At 42.7% G+C, this 18397-nt stretch overlaps 1 protein-coding gene across 23 annotated transcripts in view; it reads right to left on the bottom strand.

Moving 5' to 3' along the window:
* The window catches only part of NRCAM (neuronal cell adhesion molecule), a 267353-nt gene that overhangs the window by 36768 nt on the left and 212188 nt on the right, over positions 1 to 18397 (bottom strand). For 18 of the 23 annotated variants that reach the window (XM_036084012.2, XM_036084021.2, XM_078060010.1 and 15 more), the window contains 9 exons: positions 17848 to 18032; positions 16292 to 16423; positions 9780 to 9923; positions 7031 to 7142; positions 5590 to 5756; positions 5350 to 5497; positions 3411 to 3535; positions 2938 to 2967; positions 1206 to 1307 (listed from right to left, as the gene is read on the bottom strand). In XM_036084012.2, the coding sequence (XP_035939905.1) occupies positions 1206 to 1307; positions 2938 to 2967; positions 3411 to 3535; positions 5350 to 5497; positions 5590 to 5756; positions 7031 to 7142; positions 9780 to 9923; positions 16292 to 16423; positions 17848 to 18032 (1145 nt within the window). The remainder of the gene's footprint in view (positions 1 to 1205; positions 1308 to 2937; positions 2968 to 3410; positions 3536 to 5349; positions 5498 to 5589; positions 5757 to 7030; positions 7143 to 9779; positions 9924 to 16291; positions 16424 to 17847; positions 18033 to 18397) is intronic. The other 5 variants (XM_078060013.1, XM_036084020.2, XM_078060015.1 and 2 more) reach the window with 1 other exon arrangement.

The raw sequence follows: 18397 nt of genomic DNA, 5'->3' as shown, positions 1-18397 counted from the left end.
ATACATATATAACAATATTATATGTAACAGCATAATATATTATTATTAACATTATTTTATTTGTGTCCTCAGCTAAAATATAAGCTCTATGTAGGCAGAGATTTTTGACTGTTTTGTTTTAGAACAATGCCTGGTACATTATAGGCACTCCATAAATATCTGTTGAATGAATGAGTGAATGAATGAAAGAGTAGAAATGCTTTGGAATCTAATGGTATCATTTAAATATAGGTACAAAGGGTCTCCACGCATCTTAAGCAGCTAAATCTGGCTACTGTATTGAATTAACTGGAAGACTGAGCATGAATGATTAAGGGTTCTGAGCAAGGACTGAATACTCAGCTGAGAAAAGAACACCTCGAAATAACACAAGATGGAGAGGAAGTTTTTGCTGAATTTCATCGGAAATACTCTGCTTTATCAGTGGGTGCAAGAAATCAACACACACATCACTTCAGAGTAATCTGAGATACTTGTCAGAAAGGCATTTAGCTTTCCTGCAGCATATGCCTGAAGGTCATAATATATTACAGGCTTGTGATACTCTCTCAAGTATCTTTTCACTTGTCAAATGTCTAAGCACCTCTAGAGTCTAATTTTATGAAGCTCTTCCAGTATCCTTACAGTGGGGTCCCTCCCCTGACTTTGCTCCCTAGACTAATGTCCTGATGGTGAGGAGCAGACACTATGGAATGTGCCTCTTTTTGCAGGGGCTGAGGGGAGGAAAGAGGCCCACACTGGAAGGTAATAGACCTACTGTCCACACCCAGCTCTGTGACCAACTGTGGGTCTGCAAAATCACTTTACTCACCAAATCTCAGTTTCCTAACACACACACTGGCACAACAGTGCCTGGTCCTCCTCTCCTTTCCTCCCACATTAGTGGGTAAAATGAATAGCTTACAATGCGTCATCCTACTATGGGGGAGATTTAAGGTGATTCTGACAGATCGCATACGCAGAAGGAAAGTGTGTTTGCTTAGTTCACATCTTTGGCAACTAAGTGGCGTCCTATCCCAGAGGCTGTAAGCAGGAATAACTCAGTCTCCGAAGAGAGGAGAGTGATAGATCAACGTCTTTGTTCTGTTAGTAATGAAACAGAGAATGCCAGCAAATGTCTCTGTAAGGGATTTCAATTGCATGTGATAAAGTGCTTGGGAAATGGTGGTGAAATGTATCGGTGACAAAGACAAGCTATGACATACTTGTAATAGGGCTGTTGTTGTCACTGCCTGGCGTCCACGACAGCTGAACACTTTTGTCGAGTTGATCCGTCAATTCTAAATCAAAGGGAGGATTTGGGACATCTGTAGACCGAACACACATACCACCGTTACCCATCCATTCTTAGGAGGTTCTCTTTTACCCATGATACTATTCACGGGGGGTGGGGGGTGGGGGTGGGGATGGGGTGGGGTGGGGAGGGTGGCGTGGGGGTGGGGTTGGGGGTGGGGGGCATCTTAAAGAAACAGCACACTTAATGGTTAATGAGCATGCATCTGAAATGAAATGGGAGCCACTGAGGTTGCTGGGAACACACAAGCACACCCAAGACCTCCTCCAAACAAGGAGTTCCGCTTGCTCCTTTTTCAAATGAAACCAAATCACTGGTGACCAAAACCAGTGAGGTGGGCATACATGGTTCACCAGCACTCTCAATGTGTCTTCTCACAGACATGAAGAGCACAAACAGAAAAAATAATATTGAAGCTTAATTTTTAATAAATGGGAGACAGAACAGCAAACGCTAAAAGACCAATACAGGCAAATATAATGTACTGCTTAAGAAGACCTCAATGTTCTTTCTGAAATGTGTGAAATTATAGATTTTGGAGCTCCTGGAGAATATTTATATTTTTAGGGGAATTCTAAGATTGATGCTATATAAGTAGCCCTCAGCATGCATACCTCATGCAGATGCTCAGTAGAATAGTCAGGCGGGCCCATGGGGACACGGTGTGTTTACTCTCAGAGGACACTAGGGTACAGACACCTGTGGGGACAAAGGTGTCCCGGAAACATGGTCTGCCTCTTCTAATGGTACGTCTGACATCCAGAGAGTTAACGTTTCCCTCTGGGCTTTTCCTGACCTTGCTCTTGGGAGTGATTGTGGCTCTTGGGGAACCAGAAGCCATATAAAAATATGGACACTTCTTTCCTGTCAGTAAAGAAACAGTAAATGTCTACCAAGGGCAGTTCTTCTATAGCTTGTCTATTGATACTATGTAAAATCCAGCTGAGTGTATGCCATAAAATTAATTTTTGTATTTATAGGCTGAATAAAGATGAAGGTTCTTTAATCAAAAAGAGTTCTGGAAATAATTTCCGATTTATTTTCCAGACTCAAAAAAGTCACACAACCTGGAAGTGCCCTCCTTTTGGTCTTTCTTTAGTGATTTATGTTTTTTAACGCAATGAGTTGTTTTTCTCTAATACAAAGGTCAAATGTTCTAAACATTCACTGTTTTCCTATGTAAATTTCTGGAAAATGGAATCCCCAAATGTCTGTGTTTCCAAAACAACTTTTAATAGCCTGAAATAAAAACCTGATTTGTGGAATGATCTTTGAGATAGTTTTTTTTTTCATTCTGGAAACAGTGGAGGACAGCTTTTGAAAAAGCATGATGCTATTTTACAAGGAAATTATACCAAAGAGGGACTTTTATCAAATGAAATGACTTTATAATAACACATGAAATATTTAGCAATGAGTGGTACTACACTCAGTGAAACATTCCAGAGCTATAATGAAGAAAATGATTTATGGCAGTAAATGAGCAACAGAACAGAACGCTGGACAGAGCCCTTGTCCTTAAAGCAACACAATCAATGATGTGGTAGACAAAAGAGAGGAATTATTATTATTACTATTATTATTTTTTGCACATGTGAACTTGTTTGACAGAAAACAGAGAAAGAAGACTCATATTAGTTTACCGTAAATAGGAGCTGGAGTTGGAGTAGGAGCTAGAAAGGACATTAATATAAAGGATTTTAATCAAAATTAGTCATGGAAAGATATAAGATAGCACAAGAAGACAAAGACTGACCATGATTAAGATTCTAAAACCGAGCTGTACGCTAGCTGTGGGACACGGCATTGATAAACATGCAGTAACAACGCGGGATGGGGGGGGGGATCCTTCAATCTTAAATCAAAGTACATTATTTCTCCCGATTTTCTTATAAAAAAATCACTACTACGCACAACCATCATTTTATTCCAGCGCTGCTACAGTAGTATATACTGAAATTACTGCCTCAAAGGCCTCTCTCAAAGAAGAAAAGTGTAGGTATTTAATTCCCCTACAAAATTGTAGAACTATAACAAGCAAACATTTACTCTGGACAGTTTTCCTTCTGACCTAACACAAGGCAGCCAGCGGTGCTGGGTGTGTTCTAGTTCTTACCAACAACGCTCAGCACAGCACTGGCAGAAACGTTGTCCAGAGTTGTGTTGGCCACACACGTGTAGGTCCCACCATCATCATCCCTTACATCAGCCACCACCAAATGGTCCTTGTCCACAGTGAACCTGTGAAGAAAACAGGTTCAGAGCAGCTGAAACGGACACCCGACCATACATGATGGATGTTTGCTTTACTGGCATGAAAGAAACTCTGTGAATTTGAAACAAAGAGAGAGAGAGGACAAACATTTGCAGCTCGTTAGAGCAGAAATCCAAAAAATATGTCTCACTTTGATCATGACAAAAGCTGGAAGACAATTAGAATGGACTAGAAGCTTGGGTTAGAAGGGATGTCAAGTCATTTCAAGCACGCCCCTGGAAGGTTAGGTGCTTCCCTGAAGACCAGGGGGGCACCCAGAGGTGGGGGGGGCAGCTGCAGTCACCCTTACTAGCAGGCTCTCTTGTGGCTTCGGCTGCTAAGGAACATTTGAACACCACTCATTCAGCTCCATTTCTAATAAAGTGTGTATTTTAAAATAATTTATCATTGACTGCAGAAATTTTGTGCCATTTTTGCCAGGTGCATGAACTCTCATGGGAGTAAGTAAATGCAAAGAATAGTATCAAGTTTATCATAAGGGGACAGGATGACTTAGATCAGCGAGCACCATGGAGAGTTCTCTAGAGGTTACTAGCTGGCATGAGAAATTACTCAGGTCAAAAATCCATGTAAATAGGATTCATGCATGATTCTAATGAGGATGCATAAATCATTCACTGTCTTTGCAGGGAATTTCCAAGTTAAAGTTTTAGCCACCTTCACTCCACGGTCATTTCTTCCTATTTCCTTCTCATCTTTACCAACTCAGATGCCACAAATAAAACTGGCCAGGTGGGGGGTGCCTGGGTGGCTCAGTCAGTTAAGTGTCTGCCTTCAGCTCAGGTCATGATCCCAGGGTCCTGGGATTGAGCCCCACACCCTACATCCGGCTCCCTGCTCCGCGGGGAGCCTGCTTCTCCCTCTCCCTCTGCTCCCTGCTTGTGCTCTCTCATGCTCTCTCTCAAATAAATAAATAAAATCTTTAAAAAAAAAACAAAACAAAAACCTGGCCAGCTGGAAGCATAAAATTAGATGGAAATTCTGGGTATAGAGGAGAAGGTCACATAGTTGTGTGTGTGTGTGTGTGTGTGTTTTAGGGGCAGTTAAGCAACAAGCACTGCTTAGGCGCAGTTGCAAGCAAACCACAGGGAGCATTTCCACCAGCACATGGCATTTCTTCCACTAGGGGGGCAAATGTTTGTAGCCTCTGTGACAGTTCAAATTCACTAGGTCAGCTCTATACCTATTCATTCAAATTGAGGCTTCACCCAGAAAATGGGAATGACTTTTCCTCCATTCCAAGCTCAAGGACTGCAACGTGTTTAGGCTATTTTAAATAGTTTACCTGTTTTTTCCCCCTTCTCCTTCTACTGGCCAAAGTGAAATCAAAAGAAAATTCCCTATCTGAATGAAAACTGGTGTCCTTTAAAATAACGACAAGGATTTAGGCGCACTCTGCTGATTAAAGGGATCGCATTTCTGCTTATTTGTAGAATGGTAATGAAAACATCTGTCGAGACTTCACTGTACAAGGTAGAAAATAATGGAAGTCATCCAAGGCCTGAAAGGTTTTTCCCATCCTGAATTACACAGGAGACCAGCACACAAAAACAGACAAACATTCTCAGGGTCTGATTTCAATAACTCGATACCTTTTTAGGTCCCCACATTTTGCAGCAGGCAGAAAATGCACATTTTTTTTTTTTTTTTTTTTTTTTTGGAGAGACCAGATCTCAGAAACTTTAAAAACACCACTGGTAAGTCACTCTACGATAAACCTTTAATTCGGAGAAGTTCAAAGAGGCAGGGAAGAGAAAGGAAAGAAATGGTCTTCAAATACCTTCCGTCATTGGGCAGCTCACCGTTGTCCTTCAGCCATGTGATGGTGGGGATTAAGGTGTGATCATGTTTCACTTTGCATTCGAAGGACACGGTGCCCCCTCTTTGCATGACTGCATATTCGGGCTGTTTAATGATCCTTGTTGCATCTGAAATTTAGCTATTGTTATCCATTGCCAAAGCTGAAGAATTTGCTCAAAGTCACATAATACCTGAAAAAACTTCATCACCTCCGCCTTACCTTTGATTTCTAAGTGAACTTCATTCTTTGCCATTCCTAATTTATTCCTTGCAACACATGTATAAGTTCCCGTACTGTCCTTTTGGGCCACAGGAATTTCCAAAGTTCCATTTTCATGCAAAACATAAATATCTTCACGAAGGGCACTACCTTTAGCTCCCTTGAACCTTCATTACAGAAATTATCACAATGGGAATAAAAAAAATCATAATTTGAAGCCAGATATAAAATGCCACATTTGAGGTCAGCACATGATGATGTGCATCATAGTATCAAGTTCGGAGACGTTTGGGATCTGCAAAAGATGTCTCAGATTGCATGCCTGTAAGTCAGCGGGGTCCATGGAAGGCAGGATGTAAAACTGGAAAATTTCATGAGAAGTGGTGCTTGAAGCATTAGGATGACAATACGAAATATTTCAATTGTAATTTTCTGTATCAGATTCATATTTAATACACACATTATTACCTATTCTATCTCCACATGGGTGATAAAACAGGCAACATGATGACAGATCTTTTTGGTCTTTTTCTTCCTCCTGGGATATATTCATAAGTCCATCTGCAGGCTACAATTCTAAAGCCAACTTCAGCAGAAGATACTTGATTTGAATTCTAAAGAGACTTTTTATTTGTATGAGTAGGAAAATACTCAGGGGAGAAAAACAAGAAAGCCTGTATGCAAAGTATATGTCCGTTCAGCTTCCTGATCACTGTCAGACCAAACCGGCGAGCCAAAGTCAACCTAAGGTAAACAACCTAGGCAACCTGAGAGAACTCACCAGGCCACCACCTGCCCAAGCACCGTGCTTCTCCTCTCTGCGGCTACTGTGGAGACCTGGGGAGTCTGTCCTTAATCCTACACCTGGCTTTGGCCTCACATCGGCCGGGGAAGCCTGGCTCTGTGTCTGGTCCCTGATGGATGATCGGTAAACAAATGTTCTAATTTTCTTTCACTCCTTCCTTCTCAGCTGCTGCCCATCCTCGCCTTGAGCCTCCCAGCTCAGGCTAAAGTAAGCAGGCACCTCGGTCCTGAGTGGCATGTGGGGGTGGGGGGGAATGCTGGTTTGGAGCTTATAGAACCTCTCCCCGACCCCAGAGGATCCTTTATTATCAAGGAGGGTACCCCCAGCAGTCCCCACGCACCATTCCTTGCAAAGTCCCAGGTGGTACTCATGGCATTGTAACATATTACTATACCTTAAATTTTCAACCAACCTACTTCCCTACACCTCTGTGCCTGACAAAGTGTGCTGCTGAATAGATTATACATGTGGAAGTATTTAGCACCGAGCAAGTAGTTAATACATCTTTACGAATGAATTTAATAATAGTATGATGGAGTCAGCCCTGTCCTCTGAATAAATAAAAACCCAACACCCAGAGAAATTTGAAGGCTTTAGCAAACGTAAATATTAAAGGCAAACAGAGCCATTACTTACCACTCAATGGTCGGCAGAGGAGACCCAAAGAAGGCACAATCCAGTAGAGCAGGCCTGTCTGCAATGACCTGATAGAGTGTATTTGCAGATGTAAGGATTCGTGGTGGCTCAGCTAAAAAAAAGTTTAAAAAGGTAAAGTAAATATTAAATAAAACAAACATTTAGGCCCACCATATATTTTACTGCATTTGAAGGCCGTTCAAGTTTACAGTAAAGCAGAACCACTGTGTCTCTCCCCTCATGTTCTCTATCACGTACGACACCACCAGCATCTCAAGGTGGAGAAATACAAGTTTTCTCCTTCTGCCTCATACCCTACATCTCATCTTGCTCAGGCATGGTATTTTAATGATTTATTTATCTAGATGTCCTACTACCCTGTGAGTCCCTTGCAGGCAGGGAATGGGACTTTTATTGCTTTCTTCCCAGAAACTAGGTCAGTATCTGGCACAAAAATAATGGCCGAGTACATCTTTGTTAAGTGATTGGCCCATGCTAACCCCGGGGTTATGAGGGGGGTGGGTGGGGGTAGGAGGGGTGACAGACACACAGTAGCAGAAAAGCTCAGAGTGTGGACACCTGAAATAGAACTAGAAACTGGCTCCCAAACACCCACCAACACCGCACGTGTGCTCAGCCCTGCGTGTGAGTCATTGGCCTCCATTTCGAGCATGAAGGAAACATGCCTAGGACCTGTTGGCTTCCTGACTTTAATTTCATTTGAAAGGGAGCCTACTACACTTATTGAGTTGAAATATAATTCCCTGGAGCCATGAAAACAAGTCTCACATACAATTTTAATAAATTTGATGTTTTCGGTAGTTTTGTCCAGTATGAGAAATGGAATGTTCACATAAACCAACCATTTCACGCAGAGGACCTGAATAAACATTTCTCCAAAGAAGACATATAGATGGCCAAGAGACACATGAAAGGGTGCTCAACATCACTCATCATTGGGGAAACGCAAATCAAAACCACATTGAGATATCACTCATGCCTGTCAGAATGGCTAAAATCAAGAAGACAAGAAACAACAGGTGTTGGCGAGGATGTAGAGAAAAAGGAACCCTCATGCCCTGTTGGTGGGAATGTAAATTGGTACAGCCACTGCGGAAAACAGTATGGAGTTTCCTCAAAAAATTAAAAATAGAAATATCATAGGATCCAATAATTCCACTATTGGGTATTTACCCAGGGAAACAAAAACACTAACTCAAAGAGACATATACACCCCTGTGTTTATGGTGGCATTGTTTACAATAGCCAAGATATGGAAGTAACCTAAGTGTCCATCAATAGACAAATGAACAAGGAAAAAATGAACGTGCGTGTGTGTGTGTGTGTGTGTGTGTATGGGATATTACACAGCCATAAAAAGGATGAGACTGAGCCATTTCAGATAACATGGATGAACCTAGATAGTATTATGACAAGTGAAATTAGTCAGACGAGAAAGACAAAACCCATATGATTCCACTCATATCCGATAAGTGGAATCTAAAAAAAAAAAAACAAACACACAAAAAGCAGGATCAGAACTATAAATAATGAAGGTTGCCAGAGGGGAGGGGTCCAGAGTTGGGCAAAATTGGGGAGGGTATGTGCTATGGTGAGCGCTGTGAATTATGTAAGACTGTTGAATCAGAGACCTGTACCTCTGAAACAAATAATACATTATATGTTAAAAAAAAAAAAAAGAAGAAGAAGAAGATAGCAGGAAGGGAAAAATGAAGGGGGGGAAATCGGAGGGGGAGACGAACCATGAAAGACTATGGACTCTGAGAAACAAACTGAGGGTTCTAGAGGGGAGGGGGCTGGAGGGATGGGTTAGCCTGGTGATGGGTATTAAAAAGGGCACGTTCTGCATGGAGCACTGGGTGTTATACGCAAACAATGAATCATGGAACACTACATCAAAAACTAATGATGTAATGTATGGTGATTAACATAACATAATAAAATTAAAAAAAAAAAAGAATTCTAAAAATATTAAAAAAAAAAATGGGTGAAGGGGAGCAGGAAAGACCGGCCTCCAGTTATGGAATGGCTAAGTCCCGGGAATAAAAGCAGAGCATCAGGAATGCAGTCAATGATACTGTAATCATGTTGTATCAGGACAGACGGCAGCTACACTTGTGGTGAATATAAGCATCCTGTGTACACTCGTCAGATCACTAAGTTGTACATCCGAAACTAGCGTAACATTGTGTGTCAACTACACTCCAAAAGCCAAAACAAAACACAAAACATTTCAGAAGATGTTTGAGTCTACCACAGTGTTCTAAACGTATTATTAAGGATTAATAAATAAATGTACATCTGTGACGAGGATAAAGCCCGAACATTAACGGCTGGTGATTTATCTTTTCAAAAATCAGAATGAGATTGTTGTTGAACTTACCAGTTTCTAGAGATGGAGTGGCAGTAACATTCAGTTACCAATAGCAGATTAATGCTATTTTCCTTTTGAGGGTTTGACACTTAGCCTAACCATCTGTGGATGGAGCAGTCTATTTGATTATATCTACAGTAAACAATTTGCCACAACGATTGCATTACAAAAGGACACAAAGGCCAGAGTACCATACCCTTTAGGGCAAGGTCTGTATCTTACCCGTCTTCATACAGCCCATTCAGCTCCAAGTCCTCTGTGCATCGCACACAGTAGACGCTCGCTCTATTTTTGTTGAGAACAACAGTGGTCATTAACTGAACTGGCCATGTCTTTAATAAAGGGAGAGCTTACCCAGCACATTTACAAATGCGTTTGCCAGTAAATATCCATATTCGTTAGAGGCATTGCACTGGTACACCGCACTTGATCTTTCTTGAACATTTGAAAAAATAATGGTATCGCCATCTATTTTTCTGCTGGGGTCATCAGGAGCAACTGTTTGGGTGTAAAAATATAAAGCATCTATTTATTCTTCTCTGCTTAGAAGACGTAAAGTGTGAGGTCTACACTCTAGTAAGTAGAACAGAAATACATGCCAACTGAGGTATATGTAGTGAGAAGGAGGAGAAATCATAATTTTCCCTCCTCTGACTTTGGTTATCACTCATCAGCACATTATGCCTGATATTCATTCAGTCCTAAGTCGACTGATTCTGTAAAACTGAACATTATTTCGAGAGATCCACGGGTAAAAGCACAAGGTAGGTGAAAACAGAAATACACATTCGGGAAAGCATTGCCTTATTCACAAAGAAACTGTGGTTCTTCATGAGGAGACAAGTTAATTCTTGAGAGGAGAGAGCAAATGCTAGTCAAAAATAGAGAAACCCTCTAGCTCAACCAAACCTGTGTCCTTAATGAGCCTCTCGTTGAAATAAACAAATAAATAAGTACATAAAGACATATACAGGGCCAATCATCAAATGTGAAAATATTTTCCTGTATCAGAAATTCCTGAGGCTGAGGCAGAAACAAATCATGTGAAATTATGTGTTTTTCAGCTAAATCTCTCAAGTACATAAAAAAAAAAAAAAAATGTCAGGACCAGGACTGATCCTTACTGAAGTGGAGCGGAACAGGGCGTGTAACATAATATGTGAGAATTTAGTCCAGGTCATGCCCAGCAGTGTGGAAGTGCTGTGTTCCTGGAGATAAATTCCTGTCTGTGAGTGCTAAACCTCAGGCCGTGACCTTACATTGCTTTACAAGCACACTCAAAGGGGCAAGAGGTATCTGCCTCAGCATGCGGATCAAAATCAACACTCCATGGGCGCCTGGGTGGCTCAGTCGTTAAGCGTCTGCCTTCGGCTCGGGTCATGATCCCGGTGTCCCGGGATCGAGTCCCGCATCGGGCTCCCTGCTCGGCGGGAAGCCTGCTTCTCCCTCTCCCACTCCCCCTGCTTGTGTTCCTGCTCTCGCTATCTCTCTCTCTGTCAAATAAATAAAATCTTTAAAAAAAAAAAAAAAAAAAATCAACACTCCATAATAGCACCTTTTCCCTGAAATCTCCTCTTGCAACTTGACCCACTTAAGAAGGCTTGGCTTCCATTCCAAACACTGTACTTTTCTCTTTGATGACAGGAAAGGGAGGTACATCTAAGAAATGGTTATCACTGCATTTAGATGCCTTTATCCCTTGCAAATCTCAAATATTTGGTTCACCTGTGGCTTATTAACTCACTTTAATACAAGTAAACCAAACTATAGTCATTCAGCCTTGTCTTAGTAGTCACGTGCCCACTCACGCTGTATTCGTTTTCTATGGCTGCTGTAACAAGTTACAAAATTAGTGGCTTAAAACCACATAAATTTAACATCCGACAGTTCTCTATGTGGTTGTTTGACACCCCGATCGCAATTAACAGCTAATTTATAACGCCACCTTAGACACTCCAGTTAGTTCATCTAGTGGTAGGGGTATGCCAGGATCCTTTGGGTCGGCTTCTTAGCTCATCTCTGCTGTTTAGGACTCTAAACATTTCAAAATGCCTTAAGAAATATGTTCTTCCAACCAGAGGACAAATACAAGTTCTGATTCCTTTAATAGGGCAAAGATTTCATCAGTACGACAGCAGAGGACAGAGATGTCACACTGGCCTGGGAAGCGAACTATAGCTGCGGCAGACAGCCAGGTACCCCAAGAATGCAGTATTCCCGGGGGCCACCCACATTCCTTGTCCCAGACCCCAAGTCTATTATCCCTGAAGACTTTCTGACTCACCCGCTCTCAGTGATGTCCATTCAAGCAAGGCTGATGGAACAGAACAGGGTTTCTAGAAATCTCTTTCTCTGTCAGTTATTCTCAGCAGTTTTGTACCCAGCACTTGGGCACTCGGTGTTGGGCCGCTTTGGGGGACTCTTGGTGCCCAGAATTCTGACTGCACCTCTGCAGACATGCTAGGCAGTGGAGGGAGGGAGTGCAATGCTTGGGCAGAGCGCTAGCCTGAATCTCTCTGGATGTGTGAGGACAGCTCCTCACATTCCTTGAGTATTATGGAGCTCTTAAAAGTTACACCCCCATGTGTGGTTTAATGGGTAGAGAGCTCTGGGTTGGCAAGATGAGAAAGTTCTGGAGATCTATTCAACAGTAAGATGAATATACTTAACACCGCTGAACTATAACCTCAAAAAAGAGTAAGATGGTAAATTTTATGTTACGTCTTTTTTATTTTTTTAATTAAAAAAATTTTTTTATTAAAGATTTTATTTATTTATTTGACAGAGAGAGACACAGTGAGTGAGGGAACACAAGCAGGGGGAATGGGAGAGGGAGAAGCAGGCTCCCCGTGGAGCAGGGAGCCTGTTGCGGGGCTCGATCCCAGGACCCTGGGATCATGACCTGAGCTGAAGGCAGACGCTTAACGACTGCGCCACCCAGGCGCTCATGTGTTATTTTTAACTACAATAAAAATACATAACCATGAACCTGGAAGACCAGCTCAACTAATGAGGCCAGTAGGACAATCTTCCCTCAGTGGGGACTCATGAATCACAACATAAACCATTTTAAGGAGCTTTTATGTAGCCCACCCTTGCATTTTTCCTTGCCATCAACTCTTTTTAATGTTATTCTTTACCTGAAGGGCATCAGACTGTATCTGTCTTATTGCTGCTTAATGGAGCAGTCTTCAAATATTTATTTTTTGGCAAGGTGTTTAGGAATAAAATAAATCCTTTAGGTAAGAGTGGTGCATAAACTAATATCCCTCCGTGGGGGTTGGGGTTACATTTTCCTTAAGCACTTTAATTAAAGAAACACAAACCAACCCAGGCACCCACAGTGACATATGGAAGCTCAGCTGGGATTGGACAAAGGCGAAAATCACTAGTGTAGAGTTACTGGAAGCCCTTGGAGTCTGTGTGCTGGCTACTGGGTAGGAGTGACTGTCCAGCAACCCAACCCCAGGTATCCAAAGGAATAATGATTACTTGTGGGAATAAGCAAATTTCTTTGCTATAAATGAACAACAGAGAAAGAAATCTGAGCATGGAGTCATCACATACAATTTAAAGCTCCAAAGGTAAGGTTCAGAACTGGGGTGATAGCCTTCCAACAAGACATTCTTTTATTCTAACTGTCCTGACACAGCTGGCCAGATCTAGAAATGCTTCCAACGTTTAGATAATGAGAATAATAATGAGTGCCACCTTCTACGTAGAGAGCACTATCCATTTAAAAAAACATTTTTATATTTATTGCATAATTTATTTCAAAAAGAACTTTGTGCAATGGATTTTTGGGGGGGGGGTGCAATGGATTAACTAGAAAGTGTGTGCAGTGTGGAGAAGAGAAACCAGAGACTGGAGACATAGTGGTTTAACATGAGATGAACGCTCAGATTTTCTGAGGCAGTCCACTTTATAAACATCTCCTTGAAGTCTGAACATTTGGCCATGATGCAGAACACATCTCTGGGTGTGGAGATGAGTTTTCCTTCGTCTACTTATTCCATCTCTCATAAGGGGATGCCAACGGAGCCCTCTACTTTGGCGAAAAGGCAGAAGGGAGATGCCTTGGCGGAATCTTGGGAATATCCTGGACCATGCCTCCATGCCCCCTGCTGCAGGGACACGGCTGTCCCTGGACCCTCTCCCTCAGCAGCTGCCCCCTCGAGGTTTCTGCAGCTTCTTAAGGGAAGGTGTGGTGGCCACCACAGCTGGTGCTCCCAGCTAACTGCTGGGGTCTACACGAGGCCCCCTTGAAGGTTAGGAACCCTCGCCATGCCAATTCCATCCACCAAGTCCTGTGGCGACTGTGCCGTCCTTCGCGCAGCCTGCCTCTCTGCCGTCCCCCACTGCTCCATCTCTGCAGGCATCTGTGGGGTGCACAGCTCAACAAGCTGCAGATGAGAAACAAGCCCGTCTCCCTTGTCTAGAGTGGCCCCCAAACTTCAAAGGCAATTTGATTTCGGGGTCTCCAGATCACAGGCTAATTATCAAACAGGATGGAAAGGGGAGAGGTGCAACGCTCTTTAAACTTCTACCGATTTTTTGACCGTTTTCTTCCACATTTACTCCTTATGTTGGAGCAGGGGAGGTCAACACGAGGGGAGACAGGTAGGGTTCACTTTGAACTCAGCTAGTCAAGGCTCAGCAGAGTCTGTAGATAGATCAGCTGCCGGGGGTAGGGGCAGGGAACAGGGTGGTCCTGCAGGACCACTGTGCAGAGAGCTACAAGGGTCCCCAACAGCTGCCGCAAGCCCATCACCTATTAGTGATGAGATCCCGCACATGAACCCATGCACTCTGAGCCTGGCCACCGGATGCGGAGGAAGCCACCATTCATAGATGCTTCATATCACCTTGGTATATGAACGAATTTGGAACCCGATTTGGGAGATTTTGTTCTAACTTTCTGCTCGGGACCTAATCAGATGATTTGGGGTTATGGTAGAAGGGCCTAACTTGTATCCCAGGACCGCTGTCCTGTGCCTCCGCTCTCCCCAGGCAGGCCTTTCCGGGTTGATCCTGCCCCCAGATATTTCATTTAAAGGGGAGTGTCTATGAGTGCCTTTCAAAGCTCTTAATTTAACTGGAGCCACAAGGCTCCCTGAGAGGCACCGCCTTGTCAGTCCCACGGAGGCCAGATCTCAAGTGTGCGGTTAACCCTCCCAAAAGGGCACAGACCCTCCAAAGCTGCAAACCGTGTTGCCACAGCGCTCCAGCCTTTCCTGCCATTCTGTACGCATTCCTGGGAAAATCCGAGAGCGCACCATAAAACTTCTTCTTTAGATCTGGGCCGTATTCCTCTTTTCTCTGATTCCATTCATGGCCACAGCTTCCCAATGCACAACCACAAAGTACTCTCTGCACTTCTTCCTGATCCCGATCATGGTTAAAATTGGGAGCAGAAATACCCAAGCCCCATTTGCTGGCCTCTGTGGAATCTGCATTCTCCCAGGAACATAATTTCCTTTTACAGTAAACACAGACTGTCTGTTTTAGAGTATCTGATAACTATTGCGTAGTGTGACACAAATTCCTAATAAAATTCATGGAATGGGGAGCTCTTCCTTGGTCTAGACCTGCCATTGTGAGACCCAGATGGTGAGCCACAGGGACTGAGCCATGGAAATCTGCCAGCATTTCTCAGATCCATCCTAGGGTGAAGACTATTTCAGAAAAGCCAGTTTAATGGACCTTTTAGTTATGTAGAAGTAGAACCAATTTTTGTCTCTGACTTGGAGGCAATGAGGAGCAAAGCTGCTCTACTTCATAAGCCTGAATGTTGTCTTTATTGTGAGTCAAGAATATCTTTGCTTATTATTGTTATTGGCTAGAGGGTGAGCCTGAGTCTAGGTTTTAAATGAAAGCCAATTTTCTCTCTCTCTCTGGGTCTGGGTGTGAACTCCAAGAAGGGGAAAATGTGCAGAGATTCTCCTTCAAGCAGCCGCTGGTGGTGGCTGAGGCCGGGACAAAAGGAGAGCCGCTGGGCTCTCTCTCTTAGGAATCTGGGAGCAGGGAGGGGCAATATCCGATTTTAAGTTTGTTTTGTTTTGCCATCATCCTCAAGCCTTCCACTATCCGCAAGCCTTTCCCCAGGTTTTGTAAAGCTGGTGTCTGCTGTGATTTAGATTAATGGACGGGCCTGTGGCCACACTTTGGGGGACCGTTCTGGGCAGCGTGGCGGCAGGCTGGAGAAGCTGGTTGAGAGAGCGAGAGCCACGAGCGGTCCAGGGAAGACGGCTGAAGAGGTGGCCCACAGCAGCCCGGCCTGCGTCAGTACTGCTCCGGTGAGCTCGGCATACCTGGGGAGGGAAGACTAAGCAAAGACCGAGGGTCCTGCACGTAGTCACGGTCAGGGGGTATGTTCTTCTGTGGGCATTAAATGGGATGGTGACCTCTGAAGAGGGGAACATCTGGGCTGTGCTTAGGAATGAAAACTCTTTAAATGACCACAGCTGTGTCTCTTATTCTCGTCACAGCCTCCCCTCCGTGTCTCCTCGGACTCCTGTGCTGTCTCCACAAAACACTCGACATTCGGAACAGAGACGATCATCTGAACTCTGCAGGAATGTTTCTTTCTGACCCTGCCATTCTTCCCCGGATCCATGTAAAAAAACAGGAAATATTGCCAAGTCCTAATCAACACATACCGTCACGTTAAGGGCACCAAGTACTCCGTCATAAAGAATATCTAAAGGTAATAAAATAAACATCCAAAGGTAATTTGGTGCCTCTTTTTAAACTACACATGGCTTCCTTCCTCACCACCAGTGATTTTATCCCAACCTGTTCCCTGCTGAGATGTAGCTATGCTCTGAAAATGGACTGCAACCGCGGAGCCTGTCAAGGCAACTTACTTTCTACTGGGACTCCATTCAACAACCAGCTAATTCTGGGCTTGGGGCTGCCGTTAGCTCCGCACGTCAGCCTCCCGTCCTCTCCTGGGGACAGCACAAGGTTTTGAGGTGCCATGATCCAGTATGGAGCCGCTTTGTGAATGAAAGAAAAAAACCCACAAACATTTGAATCATACAAGTATTCTAGCAAATCTAGTATGCGGAACTATTTTAATAATAAAAATATTTTGCAAAATATTTGTTAGCTTCCTTTTTTTAGGAGTAAATAAATTTATAAGTGATGCCTCAAAGAACACTTCAGATTTTCAAAAGAATGTTTCAAGAGATTCACAGACAACTATGTATTATTTCTAGAGCCTTTTGATACAAAGACCATCTTGCTTTACATTAAATTAACCAGACATTAGAAAGGTAACAGATTTCGCTAAGGTTATAGAGCAATTTATAGGTACAGATAGGGCTAAGAAACATGAATTTAGATTCTGAGCCCTGCAGAATACACGTAATTATAAACCTGGGAAGGAAGTTAAAAAACTTCGCATTTTTGAGAAGTTGCAAAGTTAGGATAGAGAACTCCCATGAGCCCTTCAGCCAGCTTTCTCTAATGTTCCCTTATATAACAATGGTTCAGTTATCAACACAAGAAATTAACACTGGTACAATACCATTAGCTAAACTACATCTTCTTCTTCTACTAATGGCTTCTCTCTGTCCCAGGACCCTCTCCTGGATACCACATCGTCTTTACTTGTCTTGTCACCTTACTAGTTTCCTCCAATCTGACAGTTTCTTGATCTTTCCTTGTCTTTCGTGACCTTGACACTTTTCAAGAGTACTGATTGGTTATTTCATAGAACGTCTTTCAACTTGGGTTTGTCTGGTGTTTTTTCATGATTAGACTGAGGTTTTGGGTGATGGATCCCTCTTACTGCATCATTTTAGGGGGTCCACGATACCAACATGACTTATTACTGCTTATGCTAACCTTGAGCACATGGTTAGGGTATTATCTGCCAGGTTTCTCTGTAAAGTTGCTATTTACCTGCTTTCCATAATCGATTCATTAAAAGTGAGTCACTAAGTCCAGCCCACACTCAAGGGTGGGAAATTCAGCTCCATCTCCTTCCCAGAGGAAAGGTGAAGAATTGTGAAAATATGTTAAACCTGCTTCCGTAATTAATTTTTGGGGTGTGTGTGTGAGAAGAAATACTTTGAGGCCAAGGGGATCCCCTGTTTCTCCTTAAAGTTTCATCCATCTTTCATCATTGGCTCTTGCCTGCAGGAGTTATAACTGTGGGATGTTAATGGTGATTTCTGGTTTCCCTCCTTCTTTCTACAGTTATTAATTGGAATTCTTCTATGAGGAAGGTTTGAGAAAGAGAATTTTTGACCTGATTTAGATGCACTCTAAAGAGCAGTGAGAAAAGAGGGTGTCAGGAATGTTGATATGAATTTACATTTATTATTAATTGAAGAATCAGATCAAAGGTGTATGTAATTGAAGATTTATGACTTCTCATGAAGGCAAGAGCCATGCATTTGAAACAATTGTATACCTTTAACTGTAACAGAAATGGTATGATGGATAGCTCCCAATGGGTTTTTGGCTATACACTGGTAATTTCCAGAGTCTGCTTCTGAAACCTGAATGATCTGTAGAGTTTTCTTGAAGTTCCTATAAAATGTCCGGTTGATGGGCAGTGTTCCATCTTCTTTTATCCAGTAAATAATTGGGGTAGGCCTGATAAGACAAATAAATGATATTATTAAAAAAGAAGTTCACCTCACTGCTTTTGAGGGTGAATCTTCACGAAAGTTGGTAACAACTTCTTTGTTTAAAGATCATGAGGACTAGAAAGACATTGTAACTAGCATCACAATTTTATAAATAATGCTTAAGCCCCTGTATCGAATTCTGTGAGCTAGCACTGTCACGAAAGCAGCACTGTGGTAATGCATGGCACTCCATGACCTTTGACTTCCCTGATGTAATGACCAGCCTAGCCTAGTGACTTCGCTGAAGGGGCCTCATTATTTTATTCTCTTCAAAGTTCTGATCAGTGAGACACTCCTTGAAAATTTTACAGGAAGGAATACGTTAATCGA

This window comes from Halichoerus grypus, chromosome 12 (genome assembly GCF_964656455.1).
Source record: "Halichoerus grypus chromosome 12, mHalGry1.hap1.1, whole genome shotgun sequence".
Classification (NCBI taxonomy): domain Eukaryota; kingdom Metazoa; phylum Chordata; class Mammalia; order Carnivora; family Phocidae; genus Halichoerus; species Halichoerus grypus.
The sequence above is the reverse complement of the archived record's forward strand: the minus strand, read 5'-3'. Positions and strand labels throughout refer to the sequence as shown.